The sequence below is a fragment of the Manacus candei genome, unplaced genomic scaffold, assembly GCF_025592945.1.
Source record: "Manacus candei isolate 608988 ecotype Guabito, Panama unplaced genomic scaffold, ASM2559294v1 h1tg000005l, whole genome shotgun sequence".
NCBI lineage: Eukaryota > Metazoa > Chordata > Aves > Passeriformes > Pipridae > Manacus > Manacus candei.
Window position 1 is genome coordinate 5,445,703 of NW_026138053.1, and position 19,607 is coordinate 5,465,309.

The window sequence follows — 19,607 nt, forward strand, 5'->3', positions numbered from 1 at the left end:
GATGGGAATGATGCTCAGAAGTAGCAGTTTCAGTACACAGTGTTGCCATGGATTATTGAGTTGTATGGAGTGAGTTACAAGTTACAGATGACTTGAGACACTGTGAACATCAGCAGTGATGTGAGATCATGATCAGCAAAGTGAACTTTGCTACACTGACAACAATGTTTTATAATGTGCTTGGTGGAGTATGAATAGAAGGGTCAACACAAAGTGGCAATTAAAAGTTACTTACTTTCAGATAATTTCAGGTTGAAGGGAGTATGAGACAAACCCCCACAGATCTCTGAAAACTTATTTTCAGGGATGCATGGTAATCCAGCTCTACATAATGTAGGATTTGAGAAATAGTAACTGTTTGCTGTCTATAATTATGATATTTCTTTAAAATGTGTGTAAGATTTTAGAACTCTGTTGTCAGATGAGCAGAAATTGCCACTGTGCTGTTGGAAACTGCAGTGTGCTGATAAAGGTGGCTTTAGTAGCTGACTGATGCTCTTCGGTAGAAAGGGACTGTGGACTTCCAGAGTGTTTTTCTGTTCAGCTTGTCCTTTCTCTAAAGAGCAGCTGAGGGCATAAATTGTGTCACTTCTGGCAGCTTCTCTCCCCAGTGGGTACAACTGGAATTGATGGGCTGGTAAATGGTAGCAAAGCAGTTTCCCTTTTTGCCCATTGTCCTTCTCATCTGTCCCATTCTGGTTGTGTTGACAGTTCTGGTTTTATTATCAGGTAGAGATTTTGTTCACAGCACCCACAGGTATTGGCCCCTTTATAAAAAGGCCAATTCCTTGGCAGTGGGAGGCTTTTAATTACTGATTTTAGGGGACCTTATTGCACAAATCTAAGGAACATCTGAAATAATGTTGAGTCTATTTGGGTTTCATTCTTGTTTCTACCCTACATTAGAAAGAAGAAAAATTCACAAAGTATTAGAGTACAGGATTGATCCACTCTGAGATACATAGCACGTGGCTTTAAATAATTTTATTCTTCAAATCTGTTAAACACTATAGTCAAACTCTTGTTTCTCAAATATAGAAACATAAAAATTCACCCCATAACCTACTTATTCTGTATGTTTCATTTGTATTTGAAAAAAGGTAAGTAACAGCTTCAGATCAGTATGTTAAATGGATTGATTTTTTTAAAAATGTACGTTGTTACATTGATATTACATGGAATCCATGCACAAATTAAGAAACATGATTTCATATTAAATTTATGTTTAATGCATTAGCTTTTTGTGGTTTACAGTATTTTAAACTTGGGAGTTGTATGAAGCAAAGTGTTATGAAACTTTAGATATATAAACCAAATTTTGAACTGACCTCTGCGAGCATATGAGTAAGCTCAGGAAAGAATTTTCTCATTTTTTTCCCAACTGTATTCCTCTGGAAAAACTTGCGTGGAAGGCAGAATTGCAGTGTAAACCTATCTGTTTGTTCTTCCCAAGAGCAGGGATGGATCCTGTTCCAGGCAGTCCCAAGCAGTTACATAAGCAGGACTTGGTTCCTGTCTCCAGGTGCTCAGGGCCCAGCTGAGGCTGCTTGGTAGGGCTGGGGTTGTATCAAGAAAACAAATCAATTGGTTTCTCCTTGAAACAGTAAAAAGGGTAGAAAATGGAATTTATTTTCTACTGTAAAGTGCTGTAAAGCAGGTGGCCTTTCCAGTTGGGCTGCTTTTACTTTCTGGAGCACAAAGGTTGAGGATGCTGCTGGAGTTTTTGTGTCCCCCTGTTACTTTTGACTGTGATGTTTCCTGCAGCACCTCCTTGAAGTTGCTGCTCTTTTGAGGGCCTTACTGCTGCTCAGGATGCGTGAATGTCTCCTTATGGAAACTTGGCTAGAGACAAAAGTGAAATAATGGCTTTAAAATGGCGTGGGGAAAAGTCAAGGCAAAAGATGTAAATATCAGTGAAATCGTTAGAGAGACTGTTCTGCTCTAGGCATTGTCCAGCTCTGTTTGCTCAGTTGATTGGAAAAAAAGACAATTCAATGCAACATTGAAATAGTTTATCTTTGTCAGCATTCATGGGTAGTGAGCTGGTACAAAGTGTTGTATTACACAGAAACAGCCTGTCATGCCCCAGTCTGCTCTTTGGTGCATTTACATTGGGTAGTAGCAAATTATGGGAAGTAAAGCTGAAGGACACTTGGTCATCTGGAGCTTTTGGTGCAGGGAAAGGATTAGCAACAATTGTATCTTATTTATATTTGTTACATTTTATCTCTTGCTGCTGCTGTTAGTGTTTCTTTTGAAATGGGTTTGTGGTAAGTTTTGATGGGATTTTCTAATCCTGAGCTGTGGTTTAGACAACGTATTTTTAAAAAATTCTACTGTCATTTACTGAGTATCCTTTAATAAATTAGAATTTCGAAAACTATCATTCTCTTCTCTGGTTGCATTGCATGACTACTGCTTTGATTATTAATAGAACACTGCATTTTGAAATGTTTCATTTGGGGCCTAATCTGAAGTCCTTGCCATTGCAGGCATTTTCATGTGTGTGACAGATATTGGTACTGCTGTGTCACAAACTCTTTATAACACTCTATGACACTTAATAACCTTTGATTTGGCACACACTAGGTAGAAAGTGCTCCACATTTTGGGACAATATTGTTGGGGGTGTGGTAAATTGCCATTATTGCAAGCATTACATCACCTGAGTGAAGAACCTCCAACTTTTCCACTTGTGAAGATGTCGCTTCCAGAGTAATTAATCAGATAAAGTGATTTATGTTGTATAACTGATGTGTGTCCTGTTTCCCCTCTTGTTTAAGGACTCTGATTTCCTGTTGATGGAACCCCTTGCTGTGGGATTTCTTACTGCAGTTTGTATTCCTGCAGAGTTGGGCCCTGAGCACATCCATGTCCGGAGTCTCTGAATCTCCCATCTGATATTTCAGGGTGTAGACAAGGGATGAAGTAAAGATATCGGCATTGAAATGTGGATTTGCATTAGAGATAATGCCTAGTTCAACTAATCTAACCGTAATAAAGTGCCTTAAAATGGCTGCAAATGTCTCCCTGCCTACTCAAAGACATCTTCTCCCCGGTAGCACGTTGTAGAGGATCTCTGGTGTAGTTAGGAGTTGGATCTTTGCCAGTAGATGGAAGCATTTTTTAGCATCTCTTCAAGCTTTGAGCATTTTCTGCATTATTTTAACATAGTATCAGAATTGCTTCTTTTTCAGTCTCTTTCCATTTATTATAAGCTATTCCAATTTGTGCTACTTCAGATTACTTCCATTTAATGTTGTAAACACTTTTTACATTCCTTTTTTGTGGAAGATATTTCTAATTTTATACTTTTAGAGTTCTTTGCTTCTCTTCTTCATCACTTTTTTATTCTGTGCACGTCTCAGTCTGTCAAATTTCTCTTCAATTTCTGTTTTGCTTTTGCAGTAATTGGTAGTTGCCTTCTTGGAGTTCCTGAGGGAAATCAGACATGGAGGGTATAACCAAAGCAGCACCTGAGTGATGCCACTGTAGGGCAGGAGACAGAGATGTTCAGCAACCACTAGCAGAATAGATAAGACACTCAACTGCTCAAAGCAGCAAACTGGGCCAGCAGAGATACTGGGCCTCCTCCCTTTGCAATGATGTCTCAGTGGGCCCATAAATTTTAGGTGGAAATGTGTGTATTTTTTTTCAGGTGTGATGGAACCCCTTTTTTAGCAGTGTGTGTGATTCGTGAAAAACCTAATAATCCTGAGGTTATATGTTGTTGTGAGTATTCTTGACTCTCATTTGTAGTTATTTTTTTGTGCCAGGTTTTTATTTAAATATACTTCTCTTACATTAAATTCTTATTGAAAAAATAGTTTGTCTCTGTTGCCAACTTGTTTTGCTTTTTCATGAAATCCATACGTTATAATTTACTTTTTTTTTAATTGCTTTTTGTTTAAACATATTACATTCGTATCTGTAAGCTTGCTTTGATTTTTGCATTGATCTTTGGAAGGGAAAATGGCTGCTGAGAGTAAATGTTGAACTGTAAACAAAAAGCTCCAGGACCTCCAGGTAATAGCTCTTCCAAGCTTGCTTTGGAGACTGGGAGCCATTGATTAGATCTGTGTTCTTCTGTGCAGAATGGCTACGGACAAAAAAGTCATTACCTGGGAAGAATGGAACAAGGAGAGCGGAGCAGAATGAAAACAATGAATAATAAAGCTGCACTGTTGCCCTGAGTATCACTGCCTAGAAGGCTTGGTGGCTCAGGGCACTGGTGTCAGCACAGGTTCGGCTGGGGGTTGTTGGGTCTGATCCCTTTCTGATCAGGGGAGGTTGAACTTTGTGGTTAATGTGTGACTGGTTCGGGTGAAATGTGTCCAGTGTTCGGGACGCAGTTGACAGGCCTTGTCATAAATCCCAGGCAGAATTGTCATTAATTGATCTGTCTTTTCAAAGGGGTCATGAAAACTGAATCATTTTCCTCCATGAGAGGAGAGGCCATGGTGGTGGTACAGAGAACCTTCCCCACTGCCACACTACATGACAGGCCTTGAAAAAACTTATTCTGAAACCTTTCAGTGGAATTAAATTTCCTTCACTCCGTTTTTGCATGCATAGGAAGCCTGTAGAAGAACACTATAATAAGATAATATCTGCTATTTCTCAAATATCCAAAATTTATCTTAGTTTATAGAGGTGGAAGTATATATATAGCATCAGAAATTGTATACAGGAAGAGTTCTCTTGGCATTCAAAGCTGTGGGATTCTGAGTTTGGAAACAGTACTACTCAGAGTGTTACTGTTCAGTTCATTAGTTTCCTGGAATTATTACTGTAGCTTATTTCTGAAAAGAATAATAAACAACCCTGGGAAAATTGTAGTGTAACATTCAATATTACTTTCATACATGGAGAACTGATTTTTTTTTTTATTTTTAATTCTGTTCATTTTGCTGGAGGTTTAAGATTTTTTTCTAACATGCTGCAGCTTCATCAGAGCACTAATAAATATTTCAACTACCTAACAGGTCAAAATGCCAGCACCAGCAAACCTTAACACATGAATTTAACTTATCTTACTCCTTGTTGCACTTTTTTGTTATAAGCTCAGTCTGTTTTCTCTGCCCATGGCTGTGTGGGATTTTTGAGCTATGCTGACTGTTAAGATGCAGCCTGTGAAAATGAGCACCTGACCTACAGAAATGCTGTAGTTAGGAGAGCAAAACAGTTTCTTCTGAAGACCTTTTTTTTGGTCTTCCCTGCTACTGAATGTTGATGCCGTTGTGTTTTTTTTTGTGAGAAGAAACCTTTAGGAAATGAAGGGAGCCTAAGATTGTAGGGGAAATAATTTGAAGACAAAACCCAGTTGTTTAGCTCTAACAAAATCAGTGGGAAGCTGATGAATACAGTTTACAGAATTCAGAGGGCTGTGAATTTTTTGTTGAGTATCAAAGCTACTAGCTCTTTATTTTTGGAAGGCCTATTGTAGTGTAATATAATTAATTTCAGAGTCTGGTTTATAAATTGTTACAGTCAAGGTCATCAGGAATGCAAGGACAGTTGGAGTTGCTGCCTTACTCTGAGGATTTACAGTTAAGTGAAGAATAATAGTAGGTAGGCTGCAATGTGGGGTTTATTAGCAACATTTTTCACCAGACTATTGGAGAGCAATAGTGGCATAATGCACAGATCCCTGAATTTAAAGCTGCAAACCTAATCCAGATCCTTGGAAACTTGCAGCATTTGGCAAATGTGCCTGTGCTGACTGCAGTCATGTGTTGAAAAAAGCATGGTTTGTGGTGGAATTGCCAATCATAAAATACACATTTGTATTTTCTTTCTAGGATCAAGTAGAACACCCCAATTCAGCAGAGCTGGCTGGTTGTGCTGCAGTCACCATGAGGAGGCACGGGGGCATTCATTTCCTAACATATGTGTAAGAGAAAAAGGTAAGAGGCAAGTTCTGCTTTAGAATATAATACTTCATTATGTACCTGAAATACACAGGGGGTTATTGTATTCTTATGGATATATGTTTATATACATAGAATTTATGTATGGATGTATATCATATAGAAGATGATGGAGTATTTTTAACGTTTATTTATTTTGTTTTTTACCGAGAGTAATTGCCTTGTTTTAGTGCAAAGATTGTGTCTTCTTTTGTTTGGGAGAGGGGAGAGGTGGGCAAAGTCTTCTTGCTCAACCTGTGCTGTAGACAGATCTCATCAGTTAAAAATACAGCTATTCCTGGACTCTGAACAAAGTGTTCTTCACAGCAAAGGTGCTTGGCTGCTCCCCTGCAAGGGCAGGTAATACACAGATCACCAAAGGGAGCTGGAACAATGTTTGGACTTGACTATTGTTTCTTGGGATTGAAGGAAGTCTTCAGGAGTACCAGACCTAATAAATTAGTTTGCCCAGTTGATCTGTAGTTCCACGTGGTCATGCTGTGGGAAAATGACATTTTCTGGGTATCTGATTTTTATCAGAAAGAAGCAGCAATGTTTGGTTTCCGTTTGATCATATCCCTTGTGACTTCCATCTTAGGAGCTTTTCATGTATACTGTTGGTGAGGACTGTAATAAACTATTTGAACATTTTGTTTAGTAAGAGATTACTGAAACATGTAGGTTCACAGTTTCATATTGCAAGAGTAGGCTCCACAGGACAGCATGATAGAAAATCCTGAGATCTTATTCTGCTTCTGTACATACTCTCTGATTTTTAGGCCTTTGCTGTGAGGCTCATAGTTGTATGTTGATATTATTTCCTTTGGTGCATTTTTTTATTATAAAGTTTTAATGTAATTGTGTGCTGGTCGTCCACTGTTGAAGACAATTTGAAAGACTTAAGGCTGTCGGTTCCTGTGGTGAAAAAATCCTGCTGGTAATTTAGGATGTGCAGTGTGGAACATCGTGGGTTACATAATTCCTTATCACAGAGACCAAAACAAATCTGATTCTTGCTGCTTTGCAGGTGCAACACAAGGCCAGTCTCTTGGTACAGCTCATTCCTCAAGAAGGAGCTGGCATGTGGGATATCTGAGGCAGTCTCTAAGGTCAAACCTGTTCAGAAAAACATCTAATTTTAAGGAGGGTTTTTCTGTCCTTTATTTCTGTCTCCTTCCCTCCCCACTATTCAGCTAAAGTTTGCCTTATGTCTGAGTGCAGTGGTGATGAGGGTGGTGATTCTGGGTACATATGACACAGACATTCTGGGACATGCACCTTTGTACTTAAACATCAGGGGACAGTAGAGCATGTAAACTTCGTGAAACATAAATACTTAAGTTTTAGGAAAGAAGGTGGCGATAAGCCCATGCTGTTGTATGAAGAAATTGATAAGTAAAACACAGAGTTTCTGAATTATGCATGATCTGTGATCCAGCGGGAGCTTGAAAATAATCTGATCTGACAGGCTGCATGTTTTAATCTGCTTTTTGCCCTGGAAGACAGAAGATAATTCTGCAATGGGTAACAAGTGGTCTTGGGTTCTGAACTGACTATACCAGTGGATGGTACCATTGTATTAATCTTTTTTTGTACACACAGTTAAAATAAAATATATAACTTTAATATTTAATGGGGTTTTTTGCCTGTAGTTAATCTGTTCTGCCAAATCTTTGCATGGAGGACTGTATTTTTGAAAAACCATCTTATGCTTTTCACTCATTGGTAGTTTATGTCTCCTTCTCCTTGGACTGGCACAATATCCTCTCCTTCATGTTGTTCATCCCAATATATACTAACTTAGGAAGTGTCTCCTTTTTGGCAGCTTGCAACTACAATTGCCACTGAAATTTCTTCCTGATTTACTCTCAGTTTTATTCTCCCTTTGAGTTGTGTATTTGCTCCTGAGCTTCTCTCCATGCTATGACTTAGAATAGATGAGCAATACTGAAGAGTACAACTTATACAACTATTAAGGATCTTTTAAAAATGTCATTCCAACCTTTGTACTAAGAGGAACTTTGGGACTAGAATAATTCCAGAAGTCTTTATAGTGGCACCTGTGGGTTGCAGTCAAAAGTTTCAGAAGACCTGTAAAGGAGTATGCTTCTTTTTCTTTATGTTAGGTATTTCACAAAAATATTCAAAATAAAATTAAATTATAAACCACAGGGAAAACATCTACCTAATTATTACAGCATGCTGTGTTAGAGCATTTTATTTTGTGTTTTGATCTTGAGTTACTGGCTGTGGAGAGCTGAAGCATTAGATCTTCAACTGGCCAAAAAATGAGTTGCTAACAATGTATAATCAGGGATCTGTTCGAACACAAGGACTCGTCCTCCTTTTCTGTCAGACAGAGGGCATTAAGGACTTGTGTGGCTTTGGCAGTGTGTTTTGCCCTTGGACAGAAATTTCTAGAAAAGCTTCTGGGATTGTTGTGTTCTTTAGTATAATGATAATAATTTTAGATGTTAGACCTGAAGATTTGCAGCTGACCTTTTCTGAGCAATACCTCCTTGTGCAGACAATGAGATCTCATTTAGTGTGGCTGTCAGCTTAGTGACTGTGAGTTTAAAAATAAAAGGTTCTCCATATATCCTGGTACATCAGTAAGTGAAATAACAATGGTGATATAAAAGGTCTTTTCTCTTTCAGCTGGAACTCACGAACACAAAAATTTTGTGTGACGTTTTTCAATCCTGCAGTGCTGCACTGACAAATACTCTTCACATCACTGACCTCAGTGGTGGGACATTGCCTAGGAATAATTATTCATGTCTTCATCAATTGTTTGCTAGGCAGGAATGTTATTATAATGTAAATGAAATACGTTATAAATTGATGTGAAATTATATGGTATTTTGTACAAAACAGTCTTTTTGAGACTTCTGAAATGCAGCCTGTGATCAAGGTGCCCAGCTTTTCCATTGCTTGCGTTATAACCTGTGCATCATGTAAATGATATGGGCATGCATCTATTTTCTCTGCAGGAGTTATCTAAAATCCCAGATCAGAGGACAAATCTGGGAGTTTGTAAGCTGAGAAATCTAGTTTATCTCTGAATTTTTTTGCAAAATGGTCTTTTTTCTGTTGATGCTTTTTTGCAATTTTAAAGTTACGATTAGACTGGTTTACTTTAAAATTAACTCTTGTATATATCTTTAAAATGTGATTTAATCTGATTATAACATGATTTAGTCTGATTATATTAAAAAGCAATGTATTTATGTTTTATCATGATCACCCTTTGAAACAACCATCTATCAAATTTGAAGTCAACCATAAAAACTTGAAGTCTGCATTTTGTGATATTTTGGTGCACAACTTTGTACCTGTAACCTAATTATAGCTGTTGCCCATAACAAATACAAAACCACATTCAGTGCTGTAGTAATGCAAATACAGGTGGTTGATGTTTTCCTCAATCCAAGTATTCTGGTGGAGATGGTAAAGTATTGTTTTAAACTGGAAACTTCTCTGCTGTGTTTGTCGTGTCTGTTGTATCTGTGCTGTAAGAGAGCAGGTTTTTAATTAAGCTGTCTGGTCTAACACTGTTCCATACTGCAAAACAAGGTTCTCACCCTCTCCCCCTCCACTGCCTTATTTCACAACAGTGAAAGCCAACTCTGAAGAGAATAAGGCTGTTTTGGGTGATGCTCAGAGAACAGATCAAATCAAGGTCTCTCTGTGGTATATAGGTTATGGCACACATTTCCCAGGGAAAATGTCTTTTCTGGTAGTGAATGTTTGGAAAAATTGAATCTGGATGTCGTCTTGTTACAAGGCTTTGGAAGAAAGAAGTCCGTATTCCTACTGTTAGGGCAAAATGTTATTTATTGTGTGAAGATAGAAAGTTATGTAATGATTTAGGGTTGAGTTTTTGATTTTGTTTTGGTTTTTTTTTTTCATTTCTCCCTTGTGATCTTCCTCTGTAGCCCGAGAGCATGATGTTTTGATGACACTATTTACTTGTGTGCATTTTTCTAGATTTCCAGTGCCTGCCTTTCAGGGAAACCAGGATTATTAAAGCAGACATTTTAAGAGCCAGCACAATTCAAGTAACACCCATTAAGTCCCTTACCAACTTTTACAACTATGAATCTTTGAAGCATCTCTGGGAATTGAGGAGTGACACAGAATACTGCTAGGCTAGTATACATTAAAAAATCAGAAGCACAGGGAGTTTAAACTACTTGTTCAAAGCCACATGAGCTAATTGGTGGTAGCACAGAACTTAAAGTCGTGTCTTCAGATTGTTGGTTGGCCTTTCTGGTTCTCTAGACTGGTTTTTTCTGACTGGTGTCAGAGTAGTTTTGCTCTTACCGTTATGGTGATTCTGATGGCCAGACACATTAATGTGAGAGACTGGAGGTAATAAAATCCATAGCAAGTTTGGGGAGGTTGTTAATCTGAATCAAGCAAGTTTAAGCACACAAATAATTTTTATTCCTGGAAAATACTTTTGATTTATGTATGTAATGTATGTAAAATTTGATTTCCAAAGGACTTTTCCCCTTAAATCAGGACACTGGGTAGTGGAACACTGCTTGACTGAAGGTTAAGTATCTGATTGTAATTTTTTCTCTGGCAGGTTCAGACAAGGATCTGGTGGTCGTTCCCTGACAAATGGAGAACTATTTCCAAGCAGAGGCATATAACCTCGATAAGGTTTTAGATGAATTTGAGCAAAATGAAGGTGAGTCATTTTGAACAAGATTGTAGATGCACATCAGATGTATTCTACAGAGAGCAGTATTGAAGAGGCAGAGATCTGTGACACTCTTTTTGGTTTTGAGTTGCAAATTAATCTCAGAACTTGCAAAAAACATCTGTTAATTTTGCATGGTATGCCTTCAGTGTTTCTTAGTATTCTCTTCTGTTTCCATTAATCTTGTTTACTTTTGTAAAACCTCTCACTCTTTTAATAGCAAATGTTCTGTACACTTTTAAAGAAAGGTTTTGTGAAGCGGAATCTCAGTAGCAATATTTAAATCATTTATTTTAAACAAATCAGGCAAAACTTATTTTAAGCTTCTTTTGCAGAAATGTTTTATTAGATCACATAAATCATATAATGAAAGTTATCCTTGAAGCATTAAATTTTTTGCTTAGTCTAATTGCTAATTCTGTGCTGTCAAGGAAGTTGAACATTTTATGGGGGTGAGAGTCTTTCTAGGCACTTCTAGTGGTCTAAAGTATATTAATCAGTACTTTAAAGTTGCAAATTCAACCTGATACTAATTGATGTAGCTCTAAATTCCTGAGTTCCGGAAACACTATGCAATTACACTGCTAATGGTTGATCCAAAAATGTTGGTTATGGCAGGCGCGTTTTATTATTGTGCCCGTATTTGAACATCTCTGCATTTATATTTGGGGCATTCTAATGCAACAGAATTAATAGAACCTGTAGCTTCAGCAGGACAGTAAGTTCTCTTATTGCAACCCTTTTCCAGATGCCGCTGTCTCACCTACTGTGCTGGGTGCAAAGTGGAATCAGATCCTAGATCCGCCTTCTCGCCGCCTGTCGTTCAACCCAACCGTGGCCAACGTGAATGAAGCTACAACTCCTAATGAATGTCAGCAGAGAGTAAAGGCTTTCTCCTTGTCCCATTCAGCGACTACACCAACAGGAGGAGGGGATCACTGTGCTAATGGGAAGGATTTTGGCATAAGCCCAGAGACCCCAGCCATGTGGATTGATGATCAGGCAGCAGCAGACGATCAGTTGATTAAAAGAAACAGTAATCGTGATGATCAGTGTCACACTGTGGAAACAGGGGAAAAGAAGTGTGGGAATACAGCTTGCTTGCCAGAGGAGAAAAATGTGCTAGTGGTGGCAGTCATGCACAACTGTGACAGAACACTACAAAGTGGAGATTTGCTGGATTGTGAAAATTACAGCAGTGAGTCCCTAATGGACACTATTGGCTTTACACTGGATAATGAGAACCGACAGAGTGACCAGTTGAGTGTTACTGTAAATGGATCCATGGAAAAGGATACAGATACTGAAAAGCAAGTAAACAGGCCATGCACTGAAGATGACTCTGCAAGTCCTTTGGTTAATGCTTCATCTGAAAGCCTGAGCATCGCATGCCCCTCCTCTCGATTAAAGGATGATTTTAATGTGAGTAAGGATTCGCTGTTTTCAGAAGCTACAACTGCAGGGATCAATGCAGTGACTCTCTTACAGAGGCCAGTTGATGGTACTGTTAAAATGCAAGAAAACTGTGTATCAGTTGAAAATTTTACTAGTAAAGCCATTCCTCAGAGAACGGATCTAGAAGCTAAAAACTCTTCTCCCGGTTCCAGTAATGGAAGCTTAATTGTAGAACAGGAAACAACCCAGCAGCTACAGTCTCGCCTGTCTGGGCTCGCTGAAACCTGTCAGCCTAATGTGGCTGGAAGTGGCAATCACAAGGAATGTGTTGCAGAGCAGTTTGGCCCTGAGGATGTTGGTGCCACTGAAAGCGAAGTCATTGAATGTGATAAAAACCTCGGCACAACGGAATTGCTCGGCGTGGCAGAATGTTACCCTGAATCTCAGGAGATGACTAATTGGGAACTGACAAAGTTGAATGAGATGAACAATAAGCAAACTCTAGGAGAGAATGAAAGACTTTTGCAGACCAAACAGCCTGATGATGCATGTGGTAATAGCAAAGAAGGTGGAGATGGGGCGATGGAGGCAGGCATAGACTTAAAGGGGACTGGTATAGACGAGCTTGAAGGGCCCAGTCTCTCTGATGTGATGGCTACATCAGCAGCAAGCTCTCTGTCTAATGGTTGTGATTCCTATGGAATGCAGAACCCAGTTGTTGCTCATGTTCCAAAGACTTTACCCTCCAAGGAAGACTCAGTAACAGAGGAAAAGGAGATTGAGGAGAGCAAGTCAGAATGTTACACTAATGTTTATGAACAGAGGGGAAATGAGACCACAGAAGGGAGTGGTCTTATTTTAAACAGCACTGGTGACCACATAAAGAAAAATTATTTACATAATCTTTGCAGTCAGGTTTCATCCATGCAAGGGCAAACTTCACCAAAACCAGTGACTAATCTGCAATATATCAGTGTTCCTTTTGGTGGTGCAAGACCTAAACAGCCTACAAATCTGAAACTGCAGATTCCGAAGCCATTGTCGGACCACTTACAAAATGATCTTATTCCCCCAAATTGTGGAGGTAATAGTAAAAACAAAAATGTCTTTGGTAAGACACAGTTAGGGGATACAGCAGACACGTTTCCTGGTGAAACATCTTCAAATGCCTCTGGTACTGGTACTAATGGGGAACATTTGGATGAGTATGAATCTGGAGTCTCTAATAGTTCGTGCCTTGCAGTAGCCCCAGATAGTCCAGATAATGATCTCAGAGCTGGTCAGTTTGGAGCTCCAGCCAGAAAGCCTTTTACGACTTTGGGTGAGGTGGCTCCAGTGTGGGTTCCAGATTCTCAAGCACCAAACTGTATGAAATGTGAGGCCAGATTTACATTCACCAAAAGAAGGCACCATTGCAGAGCTTGTGGGAAGGTAAGTTCAGATTTTGTGAGTAGCTCAAAACACTGTTGGTTTTTTTTCCTGATACTGCACAACATCAGATCAGAGGGCTTTCTAAGCCACTGGCTATAGTTACTTGTGACATCTCTTCCTAAAAATCCATGTTTGAGTGAAGGGAAAAAAAGAGTTTCTAAACTCTGATCTATTTAGAGTTCTAATAAAGAATAACTGATTGTTATTAGCCTGTATGAGCAGTGTATTGGTTGCAATGATCATCATCATTGGGTTTATGTTGAACTCTTATAAAATGGCAAAGTGCAGGAAACTAGTTTACAGAAATTACTGCATCAATAACCCCATTAAAGATACTGAAACATCCTGCTTTGGACTGAAAGTGTGCTGTTGAATTGCAGGCATTCCTGCTGGAATGGCTGATCAACTTCGTTCTTTTCAGTCTTCTTTCCTAACTTTTCTCATATTGCTTACACTTCTTAAAATAATATTTACATGTTTTGAAACATACATTCACTCCTGGAAAAAAACCAGTAAATTATCTGTAACCAGATATGTGTGCACATGGTGAGAAATTTTGTAATTAAGACAACTAAAACATAATTTCTGTATCACCTTTTGTTGTGTAAGAAATATTTTAGTATCGAGGGGTTTTAAAACTTTTATCTTTGTGCCATCTATGTAAACACAAATTCTTATGTGATGAGTTTATGGTGAATGATTAACTTGTAAAGTATTTCCAAATATCTTTTTACTGAAATACATGTCAGTGGCATAAGTAAGAAGTTAGGGAAAAAATGATGATTCAAAAGCAGTGTAAACTAACACTCTTGTCAAGCAGGTATTAATTAGTATTTTAAAAAGAAATACTAAAACTAAGAACTAGAGTAAAGATAGCTTTGGTTCATTTAGGCCTTATTCAAAGTTTTCTGAAGTTGATTGAAAGACCTCCTGATTGCTCTGGGTGATAATTTTTGCTACTAGAAGAGTGCAGGAAAGCAGAATGATGTGAATAAAGGACCTCAAAGAAGCGCATCTATGAGAAAAGCTCAAATCCTCATGCCAACTGTTTCTGGAAGCAGAAACCCCAGGCTTACTCCTCTGTAATGGAATATGTATGTGTCCCTTCTGTCCTTGTGTAATCAAAATGCACAGCGTTTCATCTCTCACTGCAACACCAGCAGGTTTTCTTCAAATTTGATTTTGAGACATGCTGAACAGTCTTTCCCAGGACACTTTTAAAACCTAAGCAGACTTTCTTTATGCACTGGTCCAGGACTTCCAGGTGCTTCTGCCCATCCTGTTACAGGTTGGTTGCAGTGAAGTCCTGATGTGGAGCCAGTCACCACAGGTGATCAATAAACATCATATAAAGCACATGTCTGCCTTTTGTGTAGAGGCCTCATTCTTCTTCTCGTTGCAGTTAAGGAGAATCTGTAAGGCAGAATGTCCATCATTTTAGCTTTGATATATTAACTTATACTGTCAGTTATTTAGGTCGTTCTACTGATTTTGGTTTTTTTGAGTTTAACAAATATCACTTCAATTTTCATTTACAGTAATGTTTTCTAATTATTTTTGTGTTTTAAACAAGTTCATTGCTTGGATTTAATTGCTTCTTTGTAATGACTGTAATGAAGCCCTGGATTGCACAAATGAATGTGCAGAAGATGAAAATATCTATAAAAAAATAGATAAAAACTTCAATGCTAGAGCAGAGTGGGTTTTTTTCTTTTTTTTCTCTTTTTTTTTTTTTACATTATTCTGGCAAACCTTGAGAAGAACAACCAGTGTTGTTTTGGATTATATGTGGGGAATGGATAAAAGAAAAGGTCCCTCTGCTCTGTTTCTGAGCTGTGAAAAGTCACATAGTGGTATCAGTGTTAGAATAATCCTCAGAATGGATTGTTTTTAGAAGCCTTGGTTAGCTACTGTTTGTCTGGGCCAAATTTGCACAAGTGCAGCCAAAAGATGTGGCAGAAAGCACTGCTTAATAAATGCTGAGAATCAGTGTAAGTCAAATAATACTTAGCACTTACTGCAAATTGCTTCACATCCTTCATTCCTGTAAGGGTTCTGGGCAGAGAGAGACCAAAGGCTTTGACAGGCAAGCACTGATGGATGTGGCTGCAGTGGCTGGAGAAATAAATACCTGTTCTCAAGTGTCTGAATCTCCCCTAAGGAGCTGGGGAGGCATTGTCTTCAACTCTTCAATTATTTGTTTCTAGGAGAAGTCACAGGTCTCAATATTTTGAACACAAGCTTTAGCACAGCAGATTCTTTTAAAGCCTTCTCAGCATTGTGGCAAATCGCTGTAGTAGGGGTGAATGTACCTGTTTCATTTGGGAATGAACATTGCATTTAAAAATAGTTGAGTGGCACCTGGGAAGTCTGTCTCGATTTTTAATTTCAGGATAATAATTGCAAAGTTAATGGAAGATGTGAGCCTCATGGGATTGGTAGGAAGTAATACACTTACAGTAAATTTTGAATTAAGAACCTGAAGAACGTGTGTGAACACCTTCATAAATGATATGTATTTATATATAACTTTATATACAAATTATATGTATTTATGTACTTTATGTTGTCAGATGACTTTATAATCCTTGATAGGAAAACCAGAAAATTTGTGTGCAATCTTTTTTACCGGCAACCAAAACTATATTTTTCCACTAAAATATAAAAAGACCCACCAATTCCCCTAGCAACTAATGCTTTAACAACTCCCAGTGAACCTGAAAACCCTAGTAACATCAAATTTTGCTTTGACACTGCTGTTATTTTTTTATAGCATGATATACTGAGATAATGACTTGAGGATTATAACAAGTCTGACTTGTCAGTGGATTGTGTTCTCTGCATTACTGCTCTTAAAGGCTGATGCAGCCTTACAGAGGGTGCAACCTTAGAGAGGGTGTCCTGTCACTGTTTCTATTTTCTCTTTTAATGTTTAGATCATTGCATTTGGGAGCTTTGCTGAATGCACAACATGTTGTTTGATAAAGAGTCCTAAATTAGATATTAATTTGTGTCGGTCCTTCATTTATGGTTGAAGACATTGATTTTTCCATGTTCAATACTGAATGAACTTTTGACTGGAAGTTTTGCCGATGTCAAATGTCTCTAAAATATGCTGTGATGTTGTTATTAATATTCCCTAGAATGCTTGTAAATTGGGTTAAGGTGTAAATGCAGAAATCAGATTTTCAAAGTACATTTGCTTTTTTTTTTAAAAAGGTTTTTACATATGTGAAGAGGTGGGTTTATTTTTGCATGGAAATGCCAGTGTATACTTACTCATATCTTGGTTTTGAAATGTTTCACTTGACATAAGTAGGAAACATTTAAATTGGTTGTAGTTAGACAGGGTGAGCTCCTACTTCACATTGGATTTTCAGCGCTCAGGGTGAACTCAGAACTTAGATTTGCTTATTTTAAACATTTTCCACTAAAAGACTGCAAATAACAGGCTGCAAAGTAGTTGTAATTTGGTGTGATCTTTAACTTGTATGAAATTTAATTAGGCTTACACATATTTGTATATGAGAATTCTATGTAGTTTCTTGTCTGTATTACAGAAATAATGTTGCCGAAGTGATGGAGTAATTTGATTTAGAAAGCATTACAGATCATAGTAATCCACAGTGGATTGCAGAGATAATACCCACCTATAATTAAAATTTGAAATTCTCTCTTGCTGTGTGAAATCATTTGTTAGGTAACTGCTTCTGTTTCTAGATTTCCTGGGTTTGACACCCCCTTTCTGCATGAAATGGATGTTCATCAGTATCTTCACGTCACCTGAACAATAACCCTGAGGAAATAGTTTCTTTTTAAATAAAGAAAATATTATTATTTCAAACAAATAAGAAATCATTAGGGCACCTGACTTGTCAGTTCTACAGGATTATAAGAATGCAGTTACTGCTGTAGGATTATCTCTGCATGCAAGTGTGTGTTTTGGTGCACGAGCCACGCTCATTTTTGTGGTTTTGCTTGTCTGGAGGAAGCCTCAAACCTGTTCCCTGCCCAAGACTGAAGAGTTATTAGAGCTGGTTCAGGTGAGAAGCACCAGCTCTGCACCTGCATCTCCACAACACATTGTCCTCCTGGGCATCCATTGCCTCCTGAGCAGCCAGTGTGTCTAAAATGCAGTTGCTGACTTTTCTCCAGTGTTTTGAAGTTGTAGTGTTTGTAACCATGTCAATATGAGCTTTTTTTTTAGATAGATGGAGCAAAATTGTCTTGCAATACTGTCATTCAACTTTCTTAAATGTCTTGGTTTGTATGTTGAACACTTAAAACATTTTGATACTTCACTGTTCAAAGTCTCAGCTGAGGAACAGGTTGTTATATATGAAGAGATAAAACAATTAGAGTTGCTAATAGAGATGAATTGTGCTGCTGCAAAGAAAAATGATCTGTTTGAATTAACCTGTGCCATAGCAGTCTTATATATGTGGAAAACTTGTGCATTGATGTATATTTGATTCTAGAAAGTACTCGTGCTCTATGACTGAAGTTAATTCTGTGAATTACAGGGACTGTAATGTAGGGGGTATTTTTTACCCATTGTCATTTACGCCAAACATTTTAAAAACACCCCAGTGCAGTCTCAGGACAACATGAATTTCTGTTTTCCACAAAATACTGCTGCATCAGGATTAGTGGCACAGGCACGTTGGCAAGTATTGGTCACTGTGGCTTTAGTGGGAAAATACCCATAATTTACCTCTATATTCTGCATATATTTGCAGATATTCTGTTGTCCAAATCCATCAGTTTCTCCCTGTTTTTGCACCACACTTCAGTTGTTTCCCCTTGGTTCCAGGTGTTTTGTGCCGCCTGCTGCAGCCTGAAGTGCAAACTGCTGTACATGGACCGAAAGGAAGCCAGAGTGTGTGTGATCTGCCACTCAGTGCTCATGAATGGTAAGTGGAAAGAGAATACCAGATGTGGCACTTCGCTGGCTTTGTATGGAGCTGCAGTGATGCTATTTAAAAAAAAAAAAAATCAAACCACTTTATTTGTATGGGTAAGTATTCTCAAACATAAAGGTCCCTGGGAGGCCAGCGTGGAATCCCTGTGGAGAGTGGAGCTTTCTAAACTAAATATGGTTGACAGAAGGCAAAAACTGGTAAGGTTACAGTGAGTTTGAAAGCTTTTATTTGTGAATGGTCTACCAGGATTCTAAAAACTGTGATTCAGGGCTTTTTTTTTGTTTCCTTAATTCAGAAGCCTACTCTGTGGCCTTTGCTGCCTGAGTAGATAATCTGTTATACTTTGGTATGGAATGCCAAAGAGGAGAGTAATGCAGTTGTGCCTCTTCTAGATGATGCACTGTAGGAGATTGGGAAGGTAGTATTTATCCACAAATTAATCCAACTCTTCTTTCTCCTTAACTCCGTGGTACTGGACTGGGAGGTCTGGTCTAAAAATGGGTCCATGGATGTGGACAACTGAGTTTGGATTGTTGCTTTGGGCACATTACTGGAGAGTCTGTCAAACCCAGGGTGGTACTGTGGCTGAAAGCCTGGTGTGAGCATGGGACACAGGAGAAAGGTCACCAGTAGCTATGAAGCTGACATGTAGAACAAACAAAAAGTTCTGTTACCTCTGCTTGGAGTAAGGAAAGACTCAGTTTGGTTTTAACCAAAGGGCTCTGGAATGTATTTTGTGTGTTGTCCTTTATTGTATTAACACCATAGAGCTGTGGTGTCAATATGGGCAAACACAGAGTGTTCTTCTCGCTGAAGCCTGTGAGAATTTCCAGACCTTCCTGTGCTGGCAGATACCTTTGGGTAGGTGGGTGATTATCTGTCCAGTTGACTTATGTCCATGACACTGAGACAGCTGCTGCTGGAAGAGTCAGCATTCAGTTTTTATGGTTTGAATTGAGAAGGCTGAAAAATTGGATGAGGTTGAGAAAGGACCCATGTGAGTGTTTAAATCATGAGATAACCTGTCTCCTCATGAGAAATTCCAGGCACTTCATCTCGAGTTTATTAATGGGAAGGTGAATGGGTGGCTTGGTCTCAAGGTATAAATATATATTGGATAACTGAGACTTGCTGACAGAAGTTAATTCAGTGGTAGATGAAGGTCTGACAGGTGCACTCTAACATGTCATAGATAGAATAAGAAATCAGACAAATTCAGGCTCTAAATGCAAACTTTTA

General features: G+C 38.4%; 1 protein-coding gene across 1 annotated transcript in view; it reads left to right on the plus strand.

The window, feature by feature from the left end:
* The window catches only part of ZFYVE9 (zinc finger FYVE-type containing 9), a 56,738-nt gene that overhangs the window by 9,863 nt on the left and 27,268 nt on the right, over positions 1-19,607 (plus strand). The window contains exons 2-5 of the mRNA XM_051799420.1: positions 5,802-5,906; positions 10,504-10,608; positions 11,369-13,446; positions 18,260-18,359. Of these exons, the coding sequence (XP_051655380.1) occupies positions 10,539-10,608; positions 11,369-13,446; positions 18,260-18,359 (2,248 nt within the window). The 5' untranslated portion in view covers positions 5,802-5,906; positions 10,504-10,538. The remainder of the gene's footprint in view (positions 1-5,801; positions 5,907-10,503; positions 10,609-11,368; positions 13,447-18,259; positions 18,360-19,607) is intronic.